The sequence below is a fragment of the Lissotriton vulgaris genome, chromosome 10 (genome assembly GCF_964263255.1).
Source record: "Lissotriton vulgaris chromosome 10, aLisVul1.2, whole genome shotgun sequence".
In the NCBI taxonomy this organism is placed as follows: domain Eukaryota; kingdom Metazoa; phylum Chordata; class Amphibia; order Caudata; family Salamandridae; genus Lissotriton; species Lissotriton vulgaris.
Window position 1 is genome coordinate 1,078,142,211 of NC_141698.1, and position 25,104 is coordinate 1,078,167,314.

General features: G+C 50.7%; 1 protein-coding gene across 1 annotated transcript in view; it reads right to left on the reverse strand.

Annotated features, from left to right (window-relative positions):
* Positions 1-4,188: 4,188 nt before the first annotated feature.
* The window catches only part of NR1D2 (nuclear receptor subfamily 1 group D member 2), a 92,153-nt gene continuing 71,237 nt past the window's right edge, over positions 4,189-25,104 (reverse strand). The window contains exon 8 of the mRNA XM_086939917.1: positions 4,189-5,206. Coding sequence (XP_086796043.1) covers positions 5,010-5,206 — 197 coding nt within the window. The 3' untranslated portion in view covers positions 4,189-5,009. The remainder of the gene's footprint in view (positions 5,207-25,104) is intronic.

Genomic DNA, 25,104 nt, shown 5'->3' on the forward strand with positions numbered 1-25,104 from the left:
AAATCAACGCAACCCTTAAGATGCAATTTATCAAACCACGCAAGGCTCTCTTGTGCGGCTTGGTAAATCCAGAGTAATGCAATGCAGCACACACCGCTGTGTTGCGTTACTCCAGCCCAGGGAGGCGTTCCATGGGTGCTGCGTGGGAACACCCATGGATTTTGGCCCATTCACAGATTTGCCATAAGTGGCAGACCTGGGAATGCGCCAGATTGCTACGCCTCCCTAGGTGAGGCGTAACACGGAGACATGTTTATTTCACCTCGTTTTTTCCTCTTTGTGCGCTGCACTCTGCCGCACACACAGAAAGAAGAAAATGCCTCAGGGGATTGATTTTGTGCAGGAAGGTGTCCCTTTCTGCAAAAAACAATCCTGCCTGTTACACAGGCACCCGTGCACAATGTTGCAAGAGTGCCTGCGTTGTCGCTAGGCATCACGTTGTGCACTTGAGTTGGGAAAAGCCAGGAATGCAGCCTATTATGTTAACCCCTTTACTGCGGCAGCTATTCCGCCGCAGTGCTAAGGGGTGGGGAGGCCGCGCGGCGGGTGCATGCTGGTGACAGAACCGCTCCGTCACCAGCCGCGGTTGCGCGGTGCTCATGACGGAGCGGTTCCGTCACGACCCCGCCCGCTCAATAGAACGTTCAGCGCAGGCGCGGAATCAGCGCCGCGCAGGCGTTCCGAGCGGGCCGTGACAGAACGGCTCCGTCATCAGCACAGCGCGACCGCGGCTGATGATGGAGTGGTTCCGTCAACAGCAGGGGGGGGTTAAATACAGCGCATTCATGCCCTTTCCCCATCATGCAGCTCAGCAAGGGGACTTGTTGCTCTGTGTGATTTCTACATAAATATGCCCCCTTGTCTACTGTTACCAACATACGGGAATTTGGCACCCACTTGTGGCAGGACCTGGTCCTGCACCTTAGGTTATTAAAAATGTTCTGCCAGAAGTGCACGTCGTCGTCCTCTGTGCATCGACGACTACAGACAGATACGGCAGTGAGGGGACAGAAGGTGGGTGTAGGGAATAGGAGAGAGCCTGAGACCAGGAGTACCGGAGTCACCATAAGGGTACTCTCATCATATTTCAAAGCATTTCTGTTTGCTATTCCAAAGTCATGGAAACAAATCCCCAAGACAGAGGAGAAAAGGGTGGAAGGAAAACAATCTGACAGCTGGGTTAACATGTGTCGGAAAAGCTGCTAACAAGGGGAGCATTAATCAAAATTTTTAGCTAATATTTCCGATTGTCTATTCAAGACCTTTTCGCAGCACAAAAAATATTAGCTGCAGACGTGATATGGAGCATTTCAAATGGTTGTGAAAATTTCCTAAAAATAGGGTGATCAGATGTTCCTAATTTTCCCGGACATTCCCGGATTTCAGTGGACTGTTCCGGTGTTCCAACACTTTCCTAAATTTTAAATACATGTCCGGGTTTCTGGGGAAAAAGTCAATTTATCGTGCAAAGGAGAATTGAAAGGTATATTTTTTATTCAGGCAGCACAGGAGGAGGTCGGCTGCATTACATGCTGCAGCAAAGGGAAAACAGATTGTGGAGGAGGACAAGGGGGTTCAGAGTAGAGGTCTTGCCGGAGTTAATATTATGTAAGCGTAGCTTATAAATGTGTGGCTATAAATAAAGGCTGTAGTCCAACTTTTACGTCTGACCTGTCCCGGTTTTTGCTTCTCAAAACCTGGTGAACGTACCTAAAAGGTATAAGACCGCAATTATGCAACTTTATGATACCACCATCAGGTGGCACCAAAGGCTTAAGAAACATCCTTTGCTAGTAGGGAGTGTTCCAGCAGCAAAATATTATTTTATCTGGAGGGCCCAACATCCGAGTGTTGTTCATGGCTGTCGGAATTTAAGTATTTCCCAAAGGGATTCAGCCAACTTGACAGGCTCCCCCATTAGCAATCACATGAGCCTAATTGGAGGGTCCAACTTGATTGGCTGCACCATTTGCTACTACTTGCTAATATACTTTGTGTGAGTTTCTCTAAAACTCCACTGCGAATTATTCTTTAAAATGTATTACATTTTGTTAAACTCATGCCAAGATGAATCAAAAGTGACACATTTGAATATTTTTTGTAAGAGATTCTTTAGAGGAAAACATCCAACCCTCTTGGCTATTTTGGAATTTGTTGAGCAATAGGCCTGGGCGAAATTTTGTTTATGCCAGCGTGACCTCGCATAATATCAGGAATTTTGCATTGAGCTTGTTAAGTGAAATGCCTGAAATTAAGCTATTATGCCATGTTGCGTAATTGAGAGGTAATTCGGGTTAAAATCCTAAAAATGTGAACGAAAAAAATTTGAGTGGTCGTTATTCTCTTCACATGTGATTTAGCAGCTTTTATTGCGAATTTAGCATAAAAAATAGGGTGAAATGCCAGAGTGCCATTTCACATGATTTTATGTAAGTTTTTGGGTTTTAAGCAGCTCAAAGGAAATTAAATGACTATAGCCAAGGTGTAACTTCAACACAAGTGTGATAGGAGAGAGGCAGGATGTCAGGGGAAAGCGAATGTGGGGGCTAGGCTTGCAGAATTACTTGTTCAACCCTTGCCCCTTGTTGACCAAAGAAGAGTCCCTGGAAGGGATTTTATTTGCACAATAAGGCAAAGCAGCTAGAACTAATACAAAAAATAAATATGCATTCTGCAGTACGCATTGAAAGAGAAAAACACCTCTTGTGATTGTTTTTGTGTAATCATCCCCACAACGCAGGCACCATTGTACCATGGTGCAAGGGGGCCTGCATTGGCACATAGCAGCCAATTGTGAGTACAGGGATCTGCCATATTGTTGCAAATATGACGCATCCCTGTGCTCTGAAGTAACCAGGACAGGGCCGTTTCTCCATTAGGCAGGACTAGGCAGCCGCCTAGGGCGGCAAAATTGGGAGGGCGGCAAAAATCATGCGGGCAGCAGCAGCACTGAGTGGTGGTGTGCACTGTGCAAGCGCTGCGCACCTGCTGTTTGTACATAATGCTGCTGCGCAGAGAGCAGGCCTGCACGCACGCTGGGAAGCCGTTCATCATTGCAGAAAACCGTTTCCGTGGACCTGCACTGCAGCTCTAACATCAAGGGCAAAACAACAAGAAAGCAAGGTTAAATAAAAAAAAAATGAAAGCAAGGTTGGAATTCTGGCAAGAGACTAAAAGAGTGAATCTCGACTGTATTTATCATGCCTTTTGAGCAAACAGGGCCTTGGCTGTGCGTTTCAAAGGGAAGAAAGCAAAACAATGCCGCATGAGAAACAGGCTTCAAATCTGTCGTGTAGCAGCTCAATCAAACACTGCATGTCGGACGGCCATCATTGAAAGGGGAGGGGTGTGGGAAGCGATAAGGACAGTAAGTGTGGGTCCCCACTTCCCAGGGCCGTCAATCTTGTAGCGCGGGATAGCGCTACCAATGACGGCCCTGGGCAACCTTGTTGTCCAATCCATGAGCAGTGCTTCAGCAGCCTGCTGTTACGCCGGTGACGCGCACCACCCTCTCTCTCGGCGCGCAGGGGACGGACTGTGTGCAAGTGTCGGCTGGCGCGCTGCTCGGGTGCCTGGATGGTGAATTAAAATTACAAAGTAATTAATACTGCTGCCACCTGCCTGCCACACAGTCTTCTTGTCCCGACTCCCGGCCCGTGGACGTACCGTCCGACGGCGTGACTTTTACCTCGAGAGCAGTGACCTCCCCCCCCTCCGGTGAGTTAGCGCAGTCAGCGAAGGCCGCTGCGAACGTGGGTGGGTGTAAAAAATATAAATATATATTTAGGATGCAAGCAATGTATGTATTATGGAGGTTGACTGTGAAGGCCTAATGACGCATTTGAAATTGTAAATGAGGCCTGTGAGTCTCCAAGGCTGAGCTCGTCCTCAGGGCCCCAGAGACACTGGCAAACTAAGAAGTGGTGTCGCATAGAAGTTGTCAAGTATGCGCTTATCCGCCTGCGCCATTTTATGTAGTCATTTTTTGTGTAGTCATCAGAAAAGCGTGCAGCTTCTTATGTGTAGTCAGTGCCGCATTTCCAACTGTGGAGGATGGTCAGCATGTAATATATATATTCTTGTAGCCTGGATGACGGGGGAAGAGAGTGATGTTAGAAAAAGGGAGGGGGCGTCATTTTTCAATTCTCGCCTAGGGCGGCAATAAACCTAGAAACGGCCCTGGAAGTAACACAGCATGGCGCAGACATATGGCTTGCAGCACCCCGCTGCCCTACTTTCTCGAAATTAGAACCCAGGATTTATTTTTTTAACATTTTCTATTTTATGTACCTTCGTTTTCTCCATTTAAAATTTGATACAATACTTTTATAATTTTTTTTTCAAGAAAACGATTCAGAATTTGGTCGCTATAGGCTGCAGAGAGGCAACCACAAATAGATGTTATGTAAAAGCTGGTTCCGAAGTGCCCTGAGAGGGCTTATCAGTGCTTATGATTATCAATGGAGATCTCCTGAAGGAAATCTTGAACTCATAAACTCCTACTGAAAGGACAGTGCATTGATCTTCAGTCACCGTCAATACCGGCATACTTCATCTCTAAGTTTGTAGCTACAGCAGATGATCCTCATGCATGTTTCAACTATAGTTTTTACAGGGCTTAATTTGTGCCCGTGGTTGCAGTTGGTGGGCACTGGCAATAATTTTGGCAGTGAGGACTTATTCTTCGTCATCCGACTTCAACCAGAAGCAAGACAGCAAAAGGAGAAATAAGAAGGAAGAGAAAAAAATTAGCCGCCAAGAAAGAAGCTGGGCTGAAAAAGAACAAAGTAGAGTGAGATTGAGAGACAAGAAATTTAGAGTAGTGGAAGAAAGAAGCATGAGGTGGATGGAAGGTTACCAAAGTCATGCAACCGTGAGCAAGAGAAACTGGCCCCTAAATTAACACTGTTTGTCCATAGAACATGCTGGTTGCCCCTAGAGCAGGCGATATATCTGCAGAACATGCTGGGTGTCCATAGAACTTGTCACATGTCTCAATAGCTCAGGGCTCAAGGGTGGATGCTGAAGGCCAGGAGCTCCTCTGAGTGCATGTTGCTGAGCGACCGCAGATCTGGCAGCTTCAGCAGCAGTTTAGTGAATGTCGATGCCGTGTTAGGATGCTTCTTCCTGATCAAAGCCTTAAGCGCCCGAATGAGCATTTCTTGCAGGGCTTCCACCGAGTTGACGTTTTCTATACCAGATCGATCTGCAGGTAGAGAGAGAGAGAGGCAAGGAGTGAAACACAGGCAGAAGCTGCTTCCAAAGCCATCAATTGCCTTGTTGGAGTGCTCAAGACACACCAATGAGGAGTGACCCAGCCCTGAGAAAGAAGTGACCCAGCATTGAGAAAGAATAGCAGAAAATATACGTTTTGGAACAATATCCAGTGTCATTATCCAGATCCATTGTTTTCAGGTCAATCAAATCAAAAGTACAGCTCTGAAAGTATGACATCTCATGAAATGCATAGCAAAATTATTGTAACATACCAAAAGAAAAGCAATACACAGTGGAAGGAACATGTTAATCAGTGAATAATATGAAAAACACACATCGTCAATGAAATAAGACCTACTGAAACGCACAACCACCACACTGAAATTAAAATGGGAATCAATAAAAAGGAAATAGCAAGCAATAAAATTCATATGACACGTGTTGAAATGCATTTTACATGCACTGAAATGATGGTAACTCCACTGAAGCACATTATGTGTTAAAATTAATATAGAATAGGTTTGGCTCACTATGGTATATGTAGAAAAGAATGTGATATGTTGAAATGAACATTACATGCACTGAGTTGAATATAACTGTATTGAACAAGTTACTTACCTTCGGTAACGATACATTTGTAAGAAACAGTAGTTAGTATTAGATTCCTTACCCTAGAATATCCCCAGGCGTCAGACTGGATCCGGAAATTTTTGCGAAGCAGTACCCTTGCGCGTCGGTAGGCGTCGTCTGCGGCTCCGCGTCCGTCGTCGGCGTCGTCATCGGAGTACTTAGACGCCGCCTCTGCGCGCAGACGTCAGTTCTTAGACACAGCTTTTCCGTGCCAGAAACGCAGAGCCATGTTAAAAACCAACACTGGTGCCATTGAAACTAGGGCCCTGAAAGGGGATGACCTTAACCCTAGATATCGGTTCGCAGAACGGGGAGGATGGGTGGGGCGGTAAGGAATCTAATACTAACTACTGTTTCTTACAGATATATCGTTACCAAAGGTAAGTAACTTGTTCATCTGAAAGAAACAGGTTAGTATTAGATTCCTTACCTTAGAATAGATACCCCAGCAAAACCAACCCCGGTGGTGGGTCTGCGAACCAATAATCACACCAGAAAGTCCTGGAGGACGGAACGGCCAAAGAAGCCATCCCTCCGGACTTGGCTGTCCAGGCAGTAGTGTCTTGCAAACGTGTGCAGCGATGCCCACGTAGCTGCCTGACAGATGTCCTGCAAGGGGACTCCCCGGCCCAGGGCAGTGGTAGCCGCCGTGGCCCGAGTGGAATGAGCTCTCAGCCCAACAGGAGGCTCCTTCTTAGCCAAGGAGTAGCATGCCTTGATGCACAAGACGACCCACCGAGAGTTGGTCCGTTTGTGCACTGCCTGTCCCTTCTTAGCGCCCACGTAACCAACAAAGAGTTGGTCATCCACCCGGAAATGGCGTGTGCGATCCAAATAGAAAGAGAGCGCATGTTTTGGGTCCAGACGGTGGAGCCGCTCTTCCTTTTTAGAGGGATGCGGAGGCGGATAGAAGGTGGGCAGGGTAATAGACTGCCCGATGTGGAAGGCCGTGACAACCTTGGGCAGGAAAGAAGGTCTAGCCCGCAACACAACCTTGTCCGGATGGACAGAAAGGAAAGGAGGTTTGGATGAAAGAGCCTGGAGCTCACTCACTCTCCTGGCAGAGGTGATGGCAACCAGGAAAGCAGTCTTCAGAGTAAGAAGGCGGATAGGACAGTTGTGAAGTGGCTCAAAGGGAGCACACATCAGATAAGTAAGAACCAGGTTCAAGTCCCACTGAGGCATCACGAATGGAACAGATGGAAACGTGTGTGTGATGCCTTTCAGAAAACGAGTTAAAATAGGGGACTTGAACAAAGATGGTTGGTCAGGCAGCCTTAGAAAGGCTGAAAGGGCAGAAAGCTAGCCCTTGATAGTTCCCAGAGCAGAGCCCTGCTGGGCAAGAGAAAGAAGGAAGAGAGGAACCTCAGAAAGAGGGGCAGAGAGAGGATCCACAGCCTTTGCTGTGCACCATGCCACAAATCTGTTCCACCTGCAGGCGTATATCGACTTTGTGGAGGGACGCCTCAATCAATCAATCAATCAATCACAGGCATTTATATAGCGCACTACTTACCCGGAGGGTCTCAAGGCGCTAGGGGGGGGGGGGAGTGCTGCTACTGCTTGAATAGCCAGGTCTTGAGCTTCTTCCTGAAGGAGAGGTGGTCTTGGGTCAGGCGCAGGTCGGTCGGTAGGGAGTTCCAGGTCTTGGCGGCCAGGTAGGAGAAGGACCTTCCTCCCGTTGTCGTTCTTCGGATGCGGGGGACGGTGGCGAGGGCGTGGCTGGCTGATCGGAGATGTCGTTTGGGAGCGTAGAAGTTGATGCGGTTGTTGAGGTAGCTAGGGCCTTGATCGTGTAGGGCTTTGTGTGCGTGGGTGAGGAGGCGGAAGGTGATTCTTTTGTTGACGGGGAGCCAATGCAGGTCTCTCAGATGTCCGGAGATGTGGCTGTGTCGTGGGATGTCGAGGATGAGTCTGGCTGAGGCGTTCTGGATCCGCTGGAGTCTCTTCTGAAGCTTGGTGGTGGTTCCGGCGTAGAGGGCGTTGCCGTAGTCCAGTCGGCTGGTGACGAGGGCCTGGGTGACTGTCTTCCTGGTCTCGGTGGGGGATCCACCGGAAGATTTTCCGTAGCATGCGCAGGATGTTGAAGCATGATGAGGAGACGGCGTTGACTTGTCTGGTCATGGTGAGGGAGGAGTCCAAGATGGCTGCCAGAATGATGTTACAGACTTCAGGAGGCAAGTCAAATGGCCTCAACTGTCGCCGCTCAATCTCCAAGCATGGAGGTGGAGAATGGACAGGTTCGAGTGGAGGACCGTACCCTGCTGCTGCGACAGAAGGTCCTCCTGAAGAGGCAGACCAACCGGGGGATCGACTGACATACTGAGTAGCTCGGGATACCAGTACTTTCGTGCCCAGTCCGGAGCCACAAGGATGACTTGGGCCCGGTCGCGTTTGATCTTCTTCAGCACTCTGGGCAGAAGTGGTTTAGGCGGAAAGGCGTACAACAGACCGCATCTCCACTAGTGACGAAAAGCGTCTCCGAGCGAGTGCCGCCTTGAAAATTCCAACGCGCAGAACTGATGACATTGCGCGTTCTCTTCTGTGGCGAATAGATCTAACCAAGGCTCTCCCCACTGCAGAAAGAGACCTTGCGCTACCTCCGAGTTCAGACGCCATTCCTGATCCATCATGCACCGGCGGCTGAGTTTGTCTGTCCTGGCGTTCAGAGAACCTGCCAGGTGTTGAACCACCAGGGTCACGCCCTGATGTTCCAGCCACTGCCAAAGGCGCAGAGCCTCCTGGCAGAGGGTCTATGACCCCACCCCGCCCTGTTTGTTGCAGTACCACATGGCGGTGGTGTTGTCTGTGAACACCTGCACTACACTCCCCCAGATAGAGGGGAGGAATGCCTTCAGTGCAAGACGAATCGCCCGCAGCTCCAAAAGGTTGATATGGAGCCGGGACTCTGCCGGAGACCAGAGGCCTCTGATCTCTGCCTCTCCCATGTGGCCTCCCCAGCCCTGGAGGGACGCGTCCGTCACAACTACGTGCTCCGGTTGGGGTAGGGAGAGGGATCTGCTGCTGACCCAATCACGGTCCGTGAGCCACCACTGCAGCTGTCTCGCAGTGCCCTCCGAGATCAGGACATGGTCGGACAGGTTGCCCTGATGCTGGGCCCACTGAAACTTCAGGTCCCACTACAGAGCCCGCATCCGCCATCGGGCGTGATGCACCAGAAGGATGCAGGAGGCCATCAGCCCCAGAAGCCGCAGCGTCCACCGGACCGAGACTCCGGATAAAGGATGAAAGACCGGAATCAGAGCCTGGATATCCCGAACCCGCTGCTCAGGAGGATAAACCCGAAACTGTGCCGAGTCGAGAACCGCTCTGATGAAGAGGAGCTTTTGAGAGGGACACAGGTATGAGTTTGGCACATTGATGGAGAACCCCAGCAGTTGCAGGAGGTCTGCCGTCATCTGGAGGTGGCTGATGAATGTCTGGGGCGAGCCCGCCTTCAACAACCAGTCGTCGAGGTAGGGGAAGACTGAAACAACTAACCTGTGCAGATGAGCTGCGACCATCGCCATCACCTTCGTGAACACCCGTGGGGCGCTGGTAAGGCCGAAGGGGAGCACTGTAAACTGAAAGTGCTTGTGGCCTACCGTGAACCGCAGATAGCGCCGCTGGGCCGGCAGGACGGGGATGTGGAAATAAGCGTCCTGCAAGTCCAACGCTACCATCCAGTCTCGTGGGTCCAGGGCAGCTAAGACCTGAGCCAGTGTCAGCATTTTGAACTTCTCCTTCCGGAGGAAGCAGTTGAAGTTCCGTAGATCCAAGATAGGGCGTAGGCCCCCTTTGCCCTTCTTGGGTACCAGAAAGTAGTGGGAGTAGCAACCACACCCTACTTCTGGCCCAGGAACGCGCTCGATGGCCCATTTGGCCAAGGGGGCCGTAACTTCCTCCTGCAGAAGTCACAAATGATCCCCCGACACGCGGTGGAATTGCGGTGGCATGGCTGGAGGGATCTTCTCGAAGGGGACGGAGTAGCCCCTTCGGACGATTTGCAGCACCCACCTGTCCGATGTGACAGTGCGCCAGTGGAAGTGGTGATGGCGAACCCTGCCCCCCACTGGTGTCACATGGGCCTGAAAGCACGGACTAGGAGGGTTTTGAGGCGGATGCTGCAGGGGTAGGTGTGGACTGGCCTCGCCGTTGTCCCCGACTGCCGCCACAGTAGTTTCCACGGTCGCCACCGCGTTGATAATTAGTCTGCGGTGCGTGGCTGGCAGCACGTGTGGGGGCGCCCTTCCTTGGCCACGAAAGGAGCGAAAGGCACCCGATTGTTTGCGCGGGGCAGAGAGGCCCAAGGACTTGGCTGTAGCCCTGGAGTCCTAAAGCGCTCAAGCGCATGGTCTGCCTTGTCGCCAAACAGGCGACGGTCATCAAACGGTATGTCCATGAGGGTATTCTGGACATCGGCCGAAAAGTTGGCGGACCTCAACCAGGCCTGGTGACGAATCGCCTCTGCCGTTGCCATCGCTCTGCCCAGTGAGTCGGTGGTATAGTTCAAGTTCAAGTTCAGAAATTTATATAGCGCACTACTCACCCGGAGGGTCTCAAGGCGCTTGGGGAGGCGGGTGCATTTACTTATCGAATATCCAAGTTTTTAGTTGCTTTCTGAAGGAGAAGTGGTTTTGAGTAGGGCGGAGGTGGGTGGGGAGGGAATTCCAGGTCTTGGCTGCTAAGTAGGAGAAGGATCTTCCCCCTGTGGTGGATCTGTGGATGCGCGGAATTGCGGCGAGGGCTTGATTGGAAGATCAAAGTTGGCGGGTGGGGGTGTAGAAGGACAGTCTAGTATTGAGGCATTCGGGTCCTAGGTCATAGAGGGCTTTGTGTGCGTGGGTGAGGAGCCGGAACGTTATTCTCTTGTTGACGGGGAGCCAGTGGAGATCTTTCAGGTGGTTGGAAATGTGAGCTTGATGAGGGATGTCCAGTATGAGTCTGGCTGATGCGTTTTGGATGCGTTAGAGTTTTTTCTGTAGTTTGGCTGTGGTTCCGGCGTAGAGGGGCTACTCTCTTCATAAGCTGGATAGACCTGTACGTAGAGGAGGAGGAATTGCCATTCTTTTAAAATCTTCTTTTTCCTGTACGGTTAAACCGCTATCCATGCCTCAAGATCGCTTTGAAGCTCTATACTTCTGTATCATGTGTGCTCCATCGGTCTCTTTTACGGGGATACTGATCTATAGGCCGCCTGGCTATAGAGCCAGCTTCTCTTCTGACTTATTGAGAATTCTCGAACCCTATTTTGGAAAGCCCTGTCTTACCATATTGGGTGACCTCAATTTCCATCTTGACGAGGCTGACTCAAAGGATACCCTGTCATTGGTTGAGTCACTCGGAGCCTGTGACCTTGTTCAGCTTGTGAACAGTCCCACACACAAGGCAGGTCACATCCTCGACGGGGTATTTTCTAATGACTCGAGACTCTCTAGCGGCTCTCCTCTGCCGTTGGTCTGGACTGATCATTTTGCAGTACCATTATATCTTGCTCTTTCTGCCTCATGTCCCACTAATCAGTCTACAACTTCACTCGCTCTTAGAAGAAACCTCAGAAACATCACGGATGAGGCTTTTGCCTCTCTAGTTCTATCTCCCGAGGTCCTCTCCCCCAAAGACGCGGATGAGGCAGCTCAAGATCTGATGGATTCTATCACTAACGCAGTGGAAAAGCTTGCCCCTGCATCCCTGCGTTATGTAGCCCGGCGTAAGCCGACAGCACCGTGGTTCTCTGACCAGTTGAGATCCCTAAGGCAGGGCTGCAGAAGCAGTGAGAGAAGATGGAGGAAATCCTGGGACCCTAAGGACCGGGAGGCCCATAAGTCTGATCTGCGGGAGTATAAACAGAAAGTGATATTGGAAAAGCAGGAATACTTTTCCAACCTTACTAGCTCTCTCACTTCCTCTAGGGAGCTTTTTAAAATCGCTGACTCGCTATGCTCCCTTCAACTCCCAGATCCCGTAGTCAGCTCTCAGGATCTATGCAATGACATCTCAAACTTTTTTCACAATAAAATTCTTGACATCCATACCTCATTAGAAGTACAACGTCATTCCCTGGACGAGAATATCCCTCCTGTTATAAGTACTTTGGATTCTTTGGATGCAGCTCCTTCCAGTTCATTCATGGAATGTCCATCTCTGTCTCTTGAAGGACTGAACCTTCTACTTGACAGGATGAAATCCTCCTCCCCTATGGACCCTCTACCTCTTAAAAAACCGAAAGAGTGTAGAAGCAGTCTTCTTCCCTCCATGTTGGAGGTGATGAACAAGGCTATTGCCCAGGGTTCCTTTCCATCGGTATGGAAGAAGGCTATTGTGAAGCCTCTCCTCAAAAAACCATCACTTGACCCCGGCCTCCTTAAAAATTTTAGGCCTATTTCCCTACTCCCTGCACCAGCAAAAATACTAGAAGCACATCTCAATCTCCATCTGTCTTCCTTTCTGGATGCTTCCGAGTACCTTGACAACACCCAACACGGATTTAGAAAATATCACAGCACAGAATCTGCTCTCACTCTTGTGGTCGATAACATCCGACGCAAAGTGGACGCTGGTCAAACTACAGTTCTAGTGCTTCTGGACCTCACAGCCGCGTTCGATACCCTGTCTCCCGCCATCCTAACATCTCGGCTTAGGGAGGCAGGTGTTACTGGGTCGGCCCTGAGTCTCCTCAACTCTTTTCTCCTTGATAGGGAACAGAGAGTGTTGCTCGGAAACCACCTCTCCCCTGCCAAGTCTCTGCAATGTGGGGTGCCACAGGGGTCGGCACTAAGTCCGACCCTGTTTAACATCTACGTGGCCCCCCTTGCTAGGCTGGTAAGATCGCAGGGGATGGAGGTGGTATCTTACGCTGATGACACCCAGATCATGGTGTCACTCACTCATTCCTCTGTCACTACATCTGCCTTCAGCTTCAGGTCATGCATGCAGCATGTGGCAGACTGGATGATCATCAACTCCCTGAAGCTGAATGGCGACAAGACAGAGGTACTGGTCTTTGGGAAGGACCAAGATGTCTGGTCGAGTGAGTGGTGGCCTTCCTCTCTTGGCACCTGGCCCACCCCCTCTCAATCAGCCAGAAATCTCGGCGTGGTCTTTGACACTTCACTCTCGATGTCTCTACAAGTGAATCGGACTGTGGCCACTTGCTGGGGTGTGATCAGGATACTCAACAGAATCCGTAGCTATCTCTCCCTTCAGGCGCGCAAGCAGATTGCAGTCGCCCTTGTTGGCTCCAGGTTAGATTACTGTAATTCCTTATACATGGAGTCCAACAAGGGCCTCATACATCGACTGCAAATCGTGCAGAATGCTGCAGCGCGTTTTGTCTTAGCCCTTCCTAAGACATCATCTGCCACCACCGCGAGGAGGGATCTCCACTGGCTTCCCGTCCAGCACAGAATTTATTTTAAAATGTTGTGCTTGACGTATAGAGCACTCGAGGATGGCTCTAAGGGTGCTATTAGCTCTCTACTCACCCGCTATTATCCAACAAGGTGTCTCCGTTCTGCGGGATTATTCCAACTTGTTGTTCCTCGATTCAGGCTGACCAGATGGGGAGCCAGGGCTTTTTCCGTCGTTGCCCGTCAGCTCTGGAACGCCGTTCCAATTGAGATTAAAACCCTACCCTCACTGGACTTGTTCAAAAAGGCCTTAAAAACGTGGTGCTTCTTAAGAGCCTATTAATGATGGACTGCTACGCCATGGATATGAGTTGGTATTTTGAAGTAGGCGCCTTGACGCCGATTGGGCTAAGTTTGAGCAGGATAAGACGCCTTTCATTCATTCATTCAGGGTGTTTCCGTAATCCAGACGGCTGGTGACCAGTGCGTGGGTGACCGTCTTTCTTGTTTCAGTGGGGATCCAGCGGAAGACTTTTTTGAGCATGCGTAGGATGTTGAAACAGGATGATGAGACGGCATTGGCTTGTCTGGTCATCGAGAGGGAGGAGTCCAGGATGAAGCCCAGGTTGCGTGCGTGATCCGTTGGTGTGGGTGCGGTTCCCAGGGCTGGTGGCCACCAAGAGTCATTCCAGGCTGAGGGGGATGAGCATAGGATGAGGACTTCCGTTTTGTCCGAGTTCAGTTTTAGACGGCTGTTCTTCATCCCCCCGGCTACTTCTTTCATTCCTTCGTGTAGGTTGGTTTTGGCGGTGTTCGGGTCTTTGGTGAGGGAGAGGATCAGTTGGGTGTCGTCTGCGTAGGAGATGATGTTGAGGTTGTGTTGCCGTGCGATGGATGCGAGGGGACTCATGTATACATTGAAGAGGGTGGGACTGAGTGATGATCCTTGTGGTACGCCGCAAATGACTTCGGTGGCCTCTGATTTGAAGGGATGGAGGCGGACTCTCTGGGTTCTTCCGGTGAGGAACGATATGATCCATTCCAGTGCTTTTCTTTCTATTCCGACGTTGCTGAGTCGTTGTATGAGGGTGCAATGACAGACTGTATCGAAGGCTGCGGAGAGGTCAAGTAGGATGAGGGCAACTGTATCTCCGTTGTCCAGTTGTGTACGGATGTCGTCTGTTGCTGCGATGAGAGCGGTTTCGGTGCTGTGTTTGGCTCGAAAACCGGACTGTAAAGAGTCGAGGGATTTATTGGATTCGAGGAAGGCGGCTAGCTGGCTATTAACGGCTTTTTCAATGACTTTGGCGGGGAATGGGAGGAGTGAGATGGGGCGGTAGTTCTTAAGTTTGGTGGGGTCTGCTGTGGGTTTCTTCAGAAGGGCGCTGAGTTCGGCATGTTTCCAGATTTCCGGGAAGGTGGCGGAGTTGAAGGAGCAATTGATGACATCGCGGAGATGGGGTGCGATGATGGAGTCTGCTTTGTTGAAATTGTGGTGGGGACATGGGTCGGTTGGCGATCCTGAGTGGATGGAGTTCTTCAGGCGGATGGTGTCTTCGGTGGAGATTGGGTTCCAGGCGTGAAGGTTGTTAGAGGACGGTGTTGGATCGGAGATGGATGGAGTGGGCAGGTCTTCGGCCTGGTTTTCAAAGCTGTTATGTATTTCGGCGATTTTGTTGTGGAAGAATGAGGATAGAGAGTTGCAGAGGTCTTGGGAGGGAGAGATGTCGTTGGTGCCGGCGGTGGGGTTGGTGAATTCTTTGACAATGTTGAATTGTTCCTTGCTGTTTTGGGTTTTGTTGTAAAGTCGATCCTTGAATGCTGATTTCTTGGTGGATCTGATTAGTTGGTGGTGTTTGCGGGTGGCGTTCTTGAAGGTGGCTAGGTTATCGGTGGTTGGGTTTTTTCTCCAGGTTGTCTCGAGAGTACGACAGAGCTTCTTGGATTTCTTAAGGTCATCGTTGAACCAGGGGGCTTTTTTGCTACCTTGCTTGATTAGATGGTTTTTCAAGGGTGCAAGTTCGTCAGCACCCTGGGTGATCCATTGTGTGAGTTTAGTGGCTGCTTGGTTTGGGTCCGATGGTTTGGTGGGGGGGTTTTGGTGAAGCGATGTGAAGAGTTGTTCGGTTGTGATTTTGTTCCAATTTCTTCGCGGAATAGGTAGTGGGGGGTTGTGGGTAGTGGACTTTTTGTAGTTGAAGTGAACGCAGCTGTGGTCCGTCCAATGGAGTGCTGTGGTGTGATCGAAGGAGATGTGCTTGCTGGAGGTGAAGATAGGATCGAGCGTGTGTCCGGCGTTGTGGGTGGGGGTGTCTACGAGTTGTTTGAGTCCTAGATTGGCCAGGTTATCCAGAAGGGTGGAGGTTTTGCTGTCGTTGTTCTTTTCCAGGTGAAAGTTGAGGTCTCCCAGTAGAATGTAATTCTCGGAGGGGAGGGCATGTGGGCTGATGAAGTCAGCGATGTCTTCGCTGAATTGTGTGCGGGGTCCTGGCGGTCTGTAGATGAGGGTGCCTCTGAGTGTGGTTTTGTGGTCGGTGTGAATCTGGAATTGGAGGTGTTCGGCGGAAGCGAGGTTGTCGTCGGAACTGGTTGTGATGCGGATGGTGTTCTTATGGACGATGGCGATGCCTCCTCCTGTTTGGTTGGTGCGGTCTTTACGGATGATCTTGTAGGTGTCCGGGATGGCTATGGCGATGTCGGGCGCTGATGAGGCTTTCATCCATGTTTCTGTGAGGAAGGCGACGTCCGGCGATGTAGTGTCGAGTAGGTTCCAAAGTTCAATGGAGTGTCTGTGGACTGAGCGGGTGTTGATCAGGATGCACTTTAGATGGTTAGTGTCGGAGCTCTGTTTGGAGTTAGTGGATTTGGTGTGGGTCCTGATGCAGTCGAACTTGCAGGAGTGGCAGGCGAAGGGTCCGTGGGTGTGAGCTGGGGCGGCATGGTAGCAGATTGGGAGTCAGCCGGGGTTAAGGGCTGAGAGGGGAGCGGTGTCATAAGTAATGCGGGGGGAATGGGTTTTGTGGAGAGGAGGGGTCTGGCGCTGGGCGCGGTCCAGGCGCGGACTGGCGTAGACGGGCTTACCTTTGGCGCGACCGCTGCGCGTGGACGCTGCACGTTGGTTCATCTGTCTTAAATGGAGAGTGGAGGGGGGCGGAGCGTGGGAGGGTCAGCTGGGAGGCGGGAGCTGGGAGGAGACACGGGCCACAAGTAAACACACAACAAAATGTCTGCCCGGTACCTGAATCGAAACTGGGGCACAGCCGGAGTGCGAGTCAAGGTACAATTGCACAGAAATTACCAAAAACACTTTTCAGGCACTTTTAAATTCGCCGCAATGCAAGGCCAATGTGCTAAAAATAAAAGGAGAAGCAAACGATACCAGGCGCTGTGTTCAATTCAATGCGCTCTATCAGGGCAGGCAGGCAGCAGGGAGCAAAGCGTCTGTTGGGTGGTTGTGAGCAAGGGGAGCGACCGCTATGGAGAAAGTCCAGACGGTCACAAATTGAGAGAGGACGGGGCGAGTTTACTATACCAGTGGGTGGGAGGGTCAGCTGGAAGGCGGGAGCTGGGAGGAGACACGGGCCTCAAGTAAACACACAACAAAATGTCTGCCCGGTACCTGAATCGAAAGTGGGGCACAGCCGGAGTGCGAGTCAAGGTACAGTTGCACCACACCGGATGGAATAGCGTGCTGCATCTCGACCCTCCACAAGGGCTTGGGTGAGTTTAGCCTTGACCTCCTCCAGGCATTGTGGCAGCACGTCCGCGACCGTGTCCCACAGAGAGTGGGTGTAGCGGCCCAAGAGGCATGCAGTGTTGGAAGACCGCAGTCCCAAACTGAGGGAGGAGAATCCCTTCTTGCCGTATTGCTCATACCTCTTGGATTCCCGATCGGGCGGAGCCGACGGGAATGCGGTCTGGGAGTTGGAGGCCCGGATCACCAGGCTCTCGGAGGTGGGATGGGTGGACAGGAAACAAGGGTCCCCCGGGGCCGGGAAGTGGCGTCTGGCCACGTTCCTATCTACAGGCGCACCTGTAGCGGGCCTGGACCAAGTGCCCAAAAGAACGTCAGTCAAGGCCTCATTAAACGACAGCAGGGTCTCGGCTGAGCTTGACTGCGGTTTAAGGACCTCAGTGAGGAGGTTAGTCCTCACGGCCGTGACGGGGAGCTCAAGGCCCAAGGCCTTGGCCGCCCGCGTCAACACCACACTGAAGGTCACCCCCTACTCCGTAGCCACGGTAGGGGGTGAGACAAAGCCAGTGTCTGGCGACATCCCCAAGTTCACCTGTCCAGTCCTCTTGGGACTGACACTCACGTGTCAGAGGGAACTCAAACCCCTCCCATTAGTCCTCATCACCCATGTCCTGAAATTCAGAGTTGTCAAAAGATGGGGCCGGTTCATTGAAGTAAAACTCTCCAAGCGGCGTCGTAAGCGGCGCCCAGCGCCGCCGTTCCGACGCCGGAACCGGATCGAGGGAGGTATCGGGGACGGCGCTGCCCAAAGACGGCGCCGGTGAGGTCGTTAGGTCAACCGGCGACAACCCGGATCCGGAAGCGGATCCAGCGGGGCCCTGCGGCGCGGGCCTGAAGGCGCCGGCGGCGTTGGGGCCAAAGCACCCGACCCGCTAGGACCACCAGACTGGTCCGCTGGGCCCGAAGGCGCCGCGGAGCCCGTCGGAGGAGAGAGGGACCTCATGGCCATGAGGAAGCGCTCGACCTCCGGTGTAGCTTGCTGCCCAGGGACCGGAGGGTATGGGCAGGTTGCGACACCCGCGACTCTGTCGGAGCTGCGTGGGCGTTGTCACCCGAACCTCCGGCCACGTGGCGCGAGCGTCGGGGGGGGGGAGTAGGAAGAGCGATGCCGCCTCTTCGACTTCTTGTGCTTACCTGACGACTTCGAGCCTGATGAGTGATGTCGACTCCCAGAGCTATGATGGCTCCGCCCCCGCGACCAGTCCCTCGACCTCCGTCTGGACCGGGACCTCTCACGGCGCGGGGCCGACTGCCGGAGCTCGAGCCTCTTGCGGGACCGCTCCCGCCTAGCTTTCGAAGTTAGGGCTCGGAAGTCGGGGCAGGCATTGTCGTCGTGGTCGACGCCGAGACAGTGAAGACACCGGCGGTGAGGGTCGGTGACCGACATCAGTTGGTCGTAGTCCTCACAGGGCTTGAAACCTGGCATCCCTACCGGCACCGCTCGGAGTCGAAGACTCGAAAAAGGATGAAAAGAGATCACACAAAAGTTTAGTCAAAAAGTGACTAAGGTACCACTTTTTCCGGATCTGCGCTGCTGGCGAAGTGAGAAGTGTGGCTCACTGGTTAGAGTGGCAGACCCCGGGACCAGGGTCCAATTCCCGTCGCGGCAGGGTATTGGGCTCGATGTCCGCGGACCCAATAATTCTCGCCACGGTGCCTACTCTAATCATGGGTCCCACTCTGCAACTCTGGGCAATAGCTTGCTTAATCTCCACACCGGCCCTAATCGCTAAGGATGCCTGGCTTCACCTTGGGGTGCCCAGGAGTGGGCGCCTCACAGGAACAGGCCAGGATGGGTTCCTCAGTGGTACAGCGCGGGGACACACTGGCTAGTGTAACCAGGCACTTCATAAGCTCAGTTACTTACTTACTTACTGGTGCGGAAAAAAGAAGAACTGACGTCAGCGCGCGGAGGCGGCGTCTAAGTACTCTGACGATGTCATCACGGCGCCCACGACGCCGACGACTGATGCGGATCCGCAGACGACACCTACCGACACGCAAGGGTACTGCTATGCAAACATTTCCAGATCCAGTCTGACACCTAAGGATATTCTAAGGTAAGGAATCTAATACTAACCTGTTTCTTTCAGATGAGATGGATATGACACAATTTGAAATTCATATGACAAAACACTGACACAACATTTTGACATGATCTTTTCCTATACTCCTACAGCCAAGTATCAAAGTTGACACTAGCAGAGGGAGCAACTGTTGTGTGCCTGATATAGTTTGTGTCCGTTTTATGTGTTACGTTTCTCCGAAAGATCTCCCTGATGCATCACTGACTGTAACTAGAACAAATCTGAATTAACTGGTGATGAGAAAAAACTTTTTTCATGTAAAAAATCTATCCCAGCTCTACAGAGGTGAATTATGCAGGAATGTTCCCAACTGATGAAAGTTTAGTTTTCAGAATGAAGAAAGTTGAAGTTCCAGTGTAGGAAACTTATTTGAGTCATAGTGGGACTGCTGTGAACAAATGTGAGCAGTGGAAAAGTGCCCCAGGATTGGGAAACATTTCTGTTAACTATCTTACAAGTGTTGCTGCTTTGCTGGAAGTTTTTTCCCAGCATGTCAATACCACTTGCAGGGTTTACTGTACAAGACTACAATGATATACAGGTCAGTGTTTTACAGAGGTGTGGCTCCCAAAAATATAAACCGGCCATCCAAGCTATATCTGGTGTCTGATCCAACACCATTTTTGGTTGCGTAACAAAGCAGCACACACAGAAAGAGGAATATGTCTCTCAGGATTGTTTTGTGCAGGAAGGTGCTCCTTCCTGCACAAAAATAATCCTGCATGCAACACAGGCGCCAATGCACCAAGGTGCAAAGGTGCTTGCGTTGGTGCTTAGCTGCCAAAACGGTGCCAGCGCAGGGGAAAAAGCAGGAATGCACTGTATTGCCTTAAATATGGCGTATTTGTGACACTGAGCTCTGCTACCTGGGAGTGATGGTTCCCAGAGACAAGGAACAAATCCTAAGGGTAAATTATGGCACAGTGCTTTCTAATATTACTGACTGCATAACATGCTGGATCTCTCTGCCCTTATCCTTAGTGGGACACATCTCACTGATCAAAATGGTTATTACGCCTAAGCTTCTGTATCTGTTCCTCAATATATCCAATCTCGCCAGGACACCCCTTCTTCAAGGCCATTACGGAACAGCTAATACGTTTGGCAAGGGCTGGTAGCAGGCCCAGATCCAATGAGAGACGCTCATACTGCCCTTCGCCAAGGATAGATTTGAAGCCGGATGGTGGCCTGGGGGCACCTACGGTGCCCCTCCGTTGATCCCTACACCTGGTGGAAGGCACCTTGGGGTGCCGGCCACATGGTGCAGGGATAAACTGCACCCCTGCTCACTATATTGCAAGCATGCTTTCCGGTCGGAAAGCATGCTTGCATTGTAGGGTATACGAATGCGACCGAACCCTGTTCGTTCGCATCGTAGTAGCAGGGCTGTAACCGATGACAGCATGTCGGTCGGTTATAGCTCCTGCCCGATGTCGGACGGACTTAGGTCTGTCCGACATCGGAATAGACCCAAGAATGTAATATACGCCGGTAAGGTTACGTAAATAGCGTCTCTGTCCGGATAACAAATGTGACAGATGTGGTATGCGGGCACAGAGTTTTTTGCATGGTCCTGCGCTTCCATACACATTTACTGGAGGGAGGTAGCCCAAGCCCTCACAGACATGACGGGTCAACCTATCCTACTCACACCGCTCATGGCACTGCCGGGCTACACTAGTGAGATGGACATCAGCTTTAGGAATTAAGTCTGAGCTTACTCCTAGCTAAACGCAGATTAGCTTGCAAATGTGGAGAAGTGTGGCTCACTGGTTAGAGCAGGCAGACCCTGAAGTAGAAGTCAGACCCGGGACCAGGGTTCGATTCCCGACGCGGCAGGGTGTTGAGCTCAAATGTCCACGGACTCGATAATTCTCGCTTCGGTGCCTGACCTAATCATGGGTTCACACTATGCAACTCTGGGCATTAAGCTTGCTTAATCTCCACAACGGCCCCCCGCGGCGGGATGCCTGGCTTTCACCTTGGGGATGCCCTATAGGGGCTATCTCACAGGGAAAAACCAGGACGGGTTCCCAAGGCAAGCGCGGAGATACCCCTTCGGGGGTCGATTCTGGCGCTATATAAGAAATGCAATAATAATAACAATAATAATGGGGTCGCGGCTGAGCAGCTAAATTCAAGGAATGGCTGAAAGATCTGACCCACTGCCAACAACCATTAACCACACATGACAAACTTCTTCCCCCCAGCTCCCGTCCTAAAAATATATGGGAACTCTTATATACTTATCTGATTAGCCAGCAACAAAACAGGAAGGCACCCTCAGTCTAAACAGCTCCTTGCATCAAGGGGCTGGCCCTGTATCCATAGATAGGACAATGGATCTACTCACTCCTACTACATTACGATTCCTTTCGCTCACTCCCCATACCAACTGCGCCTCCCTACAAAGTACTGGCCTACACATAAGCATATCCCCTTACAAAATAACACCATGGTACTGATAACTACTTCCCCAAAGTCACTGGGATTGAGGTTCCAAGATGTAATGTTGTGGTGCGAGAAATGGCAAATGTAATTGAGAGTGATTTGGTTGTGAACTATGTTTATTATCATTCTGTACTTCTGACTGGTTTCAAATTCAGCTAAACCAGCTGAAAACCCATTAAAGAAGTTTTTTTTAAAAGAGCGCATATCTGCCCTTTCCCTGTCACACTCTGCAGCGCAGGAAGGTAACTCGCTGCACTGCGTGACTTTTTCATAAATGAGCCCCTTCATGAATTAGAAGTGATTGTGATCCTATCAAGTGATGGTTAATTAAGGTGATATTGTCAGACTGCTGAGAGAGACCATTACTCAACTCAATTTCCTATAGACAAGCACTATCAAAGCCAATAGGTCTGACCTTTGTAACCTATCAGTTTTGACAATGATCTGCTGTTCTGCAGCACACTTGGAAGGAGAAAAACACCATTAATAATTGTTTTATGGCCAATTATTCTTAACATTAAGCATGGGCGAATTTTGTGAATTCGCAATCCGCAATGCGAAAAATTCGCAAATTCGCGCAAATTTGGGGATTTTGTTATTTTTGCGAGTTCGCGGGTGTTCGTGGGGCACTTTGCATGTTCACGGGTGTTCGCGAGGCGCTTTGCGTTTTCGCGGGTTTTTTTTTTTGCTGGTTAATCACTGCCACCCTCTCGTTTTTTATGCCCATCTGCCCTCTGTACCACTTGTTTCTGTGCCCTTCTGCCCTCTGCCCCACTCATTTTTTGTCCCCTTCTGCCCTCTGTCCCACTTTTGTTCCCTTCTGCCCTCAGCCCCACTTAGAATGGCGCCGGCAAGCTGCCAGCGCCATTCTAAATTAGCTGCAAATAGCTTCCACAGGAAGCACTAATAGATAATGTAAAGCTGGTGCTGGAGTTGAAGGTCAAATTAAGTTGCACAATCATTAATCACCCCAAGTTTGGGGTGATTAATGATTGTGTAACTGAATTTGAGCAGCACCTGCTTTACTTTATCTATTAGAGCTTCCTGTTGAAGCTGACTTTTGTAACTATTTTAGAATGGCTCTGGCAGCTTGCCGGCGCCATTCTAAAAGAGTTACAAAAGTCAGCTTGAACTTTTGACCCAATCTGTTCCGCTCGCGGATTTTGCGGGAAATTCGCGAATCTCGCGGATTGCGAATTTACCGAAAATCCGCAAAATCTGCGAGCGGAACGGATTTTCCGCCCATGCTTACTTAACATGACCCAGAAGAACAGAGTCGAGGAACAGTCGACATTCATGATGCATCACAGTCATAACTTGTCCCTATAATGTGGCAACCCCCAGAAAACTCCATGCTAGATGGAGGAAATCCGCCCCCCCACACACCACATCTTTTACACCAATTAACAAGCCCCTAGCGCCACCGGTACATCACTTTTGATGCTCTGTTGGCGCTCAATGCAAGCCCATATTTACAAGGTTGAGCTAAGCCACTTTGCATGGCTTAACACAGCCTTGTAAATATGGCCCTCTGCAACGCAGTTTTCTGCAGCAAAGGGGCGTGCAATGGGTGTCGCTGTGGGCGTTCCAGCAACACGCATGGCTTTTAACCCTCCAGATTAACAAGGATTGTAAATCTGAGGCAGTGCCAAAATCTAACACACTTCAAAAGGAGGTGTTAATGTGGCGCTTTTATTTCACCTTGTTTTTTGCTCTTTGTATGTATGCTGCATTCTGCACCACTCTTAGAAGGAGCTAAACGCCATTAGTGATTGTTTTTTTCCAGGAAGGTGTCCCTTCCTGCACAAACACAATCATCCCTGCGACGCAGGCGCCCTTTCACCGTGGTCATGGTGCCATGGTGTTGTAGCTCAACTAGTATAATTTTGACAAACAATCCCCCTACAACACAGGCACCTTTGCACCAAGGTGCAAGGGTGCCTGCTTTGGCGCATGACAGCCCATTGTGCGTCAGCGCAAGGGAAAAAGGACTGTGCTGTATCTCATAGATAAGGCACATCCCTGCCCTTTTGGTTTTACACTGTACAGCGCATGCAAGATTCCTTGCGGCGCTGCCCTGTGCCAAAACCTCGTAAATGAGGTCCAGAGTATTTCTGCAAGAAACTCCTTTTCCTACCATGCTTGGTGCATACATAGGGTCCTTGCATCCTACTCTGCATGCTTTATGGGAGTGGCCATCCCAGATAAAAAAAGAAACATTGTTCAGACACATACATTTCAGACCCAGAAGGGAGGTACCTTATATTCCGGTGCCTAGAATACTTCACTCATATGCCCAAATGTTAATGATCTGAACTTCTTCTCTAGGGTAATGGCAGCCTCTCAGAGAGTGTCACCTTCAGGAGTTCCAAGGGGTGGAGATTTAAACACAGCTATTGTAGGAGAGTAGGGTCTGCTATCCTATGGTCACCCCAAATTTCTGCTTTTTGCTTCACTGGTTTATGACTTAATGTGGCTGTGGGCCTGCTAATCAGACCCACAGCCTGCTGTTCTCTCTCTAAATTACAGCCAATGCACCCTAGGTGCATTACGAATTGGAGCTGGTTCACCTTATTGGCCCCTGTAACAGTGTACCCTAGGTACCCAGGGCATAGGTGTTTCCAAGGCCTACCATGGGCTGCAGCATGTATTGTGCCACCCCTGGCCTGGCCTCCATATTTGACACAACTGGCTGATCACTCAGCTGGGGTAAGTTGGTGTAATCACCTCTTACTTAGATATAGTATCCCTATATCTAACCTTAACTGGACACATATGTTCCTATCAGCCACTCCTATGGAAGGCCTCATCAATCCTGGAGGCAGAGTGCTTGGAAATATGTGAGATGGTGCTCTAGCATGAGCTGAGCCTGTCTGCAGCTGTCGGGAACCACTCCCTTAGCTGTTCCGGGATATTGCCATACCATATACTCTTAAGTGCATTATAATCCTCGCGGTTATTTGCTAACTTTGGTTTGGCTTTATCAAAACATGTCGAGTAAGGTGTCATACGATTTGGAATACTATCCCCTCGACATTTCTGTCGACGGGGATAGCATTCCACCCTTCTAGAGGGACACGACATGTGTGTAGCCTTAACCCCGGTTAAAGTTAACCAGAGCCTCAGCATCACAAAATAGATGCTGCCACCACAGACACAAGTCTGACCTCCTGTTGCTGGGAGTCCTTCCAGCGAGGAAGGCTTGGACAAAGGGTTTCCTGCCTTGGGAGGTGCGAGCACCACCCCAGACAGGATTTTGTGTATTGGGTAGGACAGGGCTGAATAGATTGAGACATGCCTGGGGCACACAAGGTGTCCCCGTGCATAAGCCAGTCCAAACCGGTCCTGGGACTTTCCAGACCCAGGCCTGGCGAGGAGCTGGACAAAGGTAAGGGGGTGTAACCGCCCCCCTTCCTGGTCCCACCCAGAGGAGGGACCTAGCAGGTGATCCACCCCTCAGATTGGGAATAAGAGTGGGAGCAGTGCCAGAGCACCTCAGATCATCCTGAATCAACTTGAAACTAAGAAGACGACTGGACTTCGACATTCTGCTGCACAGAAGACTGAAGAGCATCTCCCTTGTGGCCTAGGAGTGGCCACCCTGTGAACACAGGCA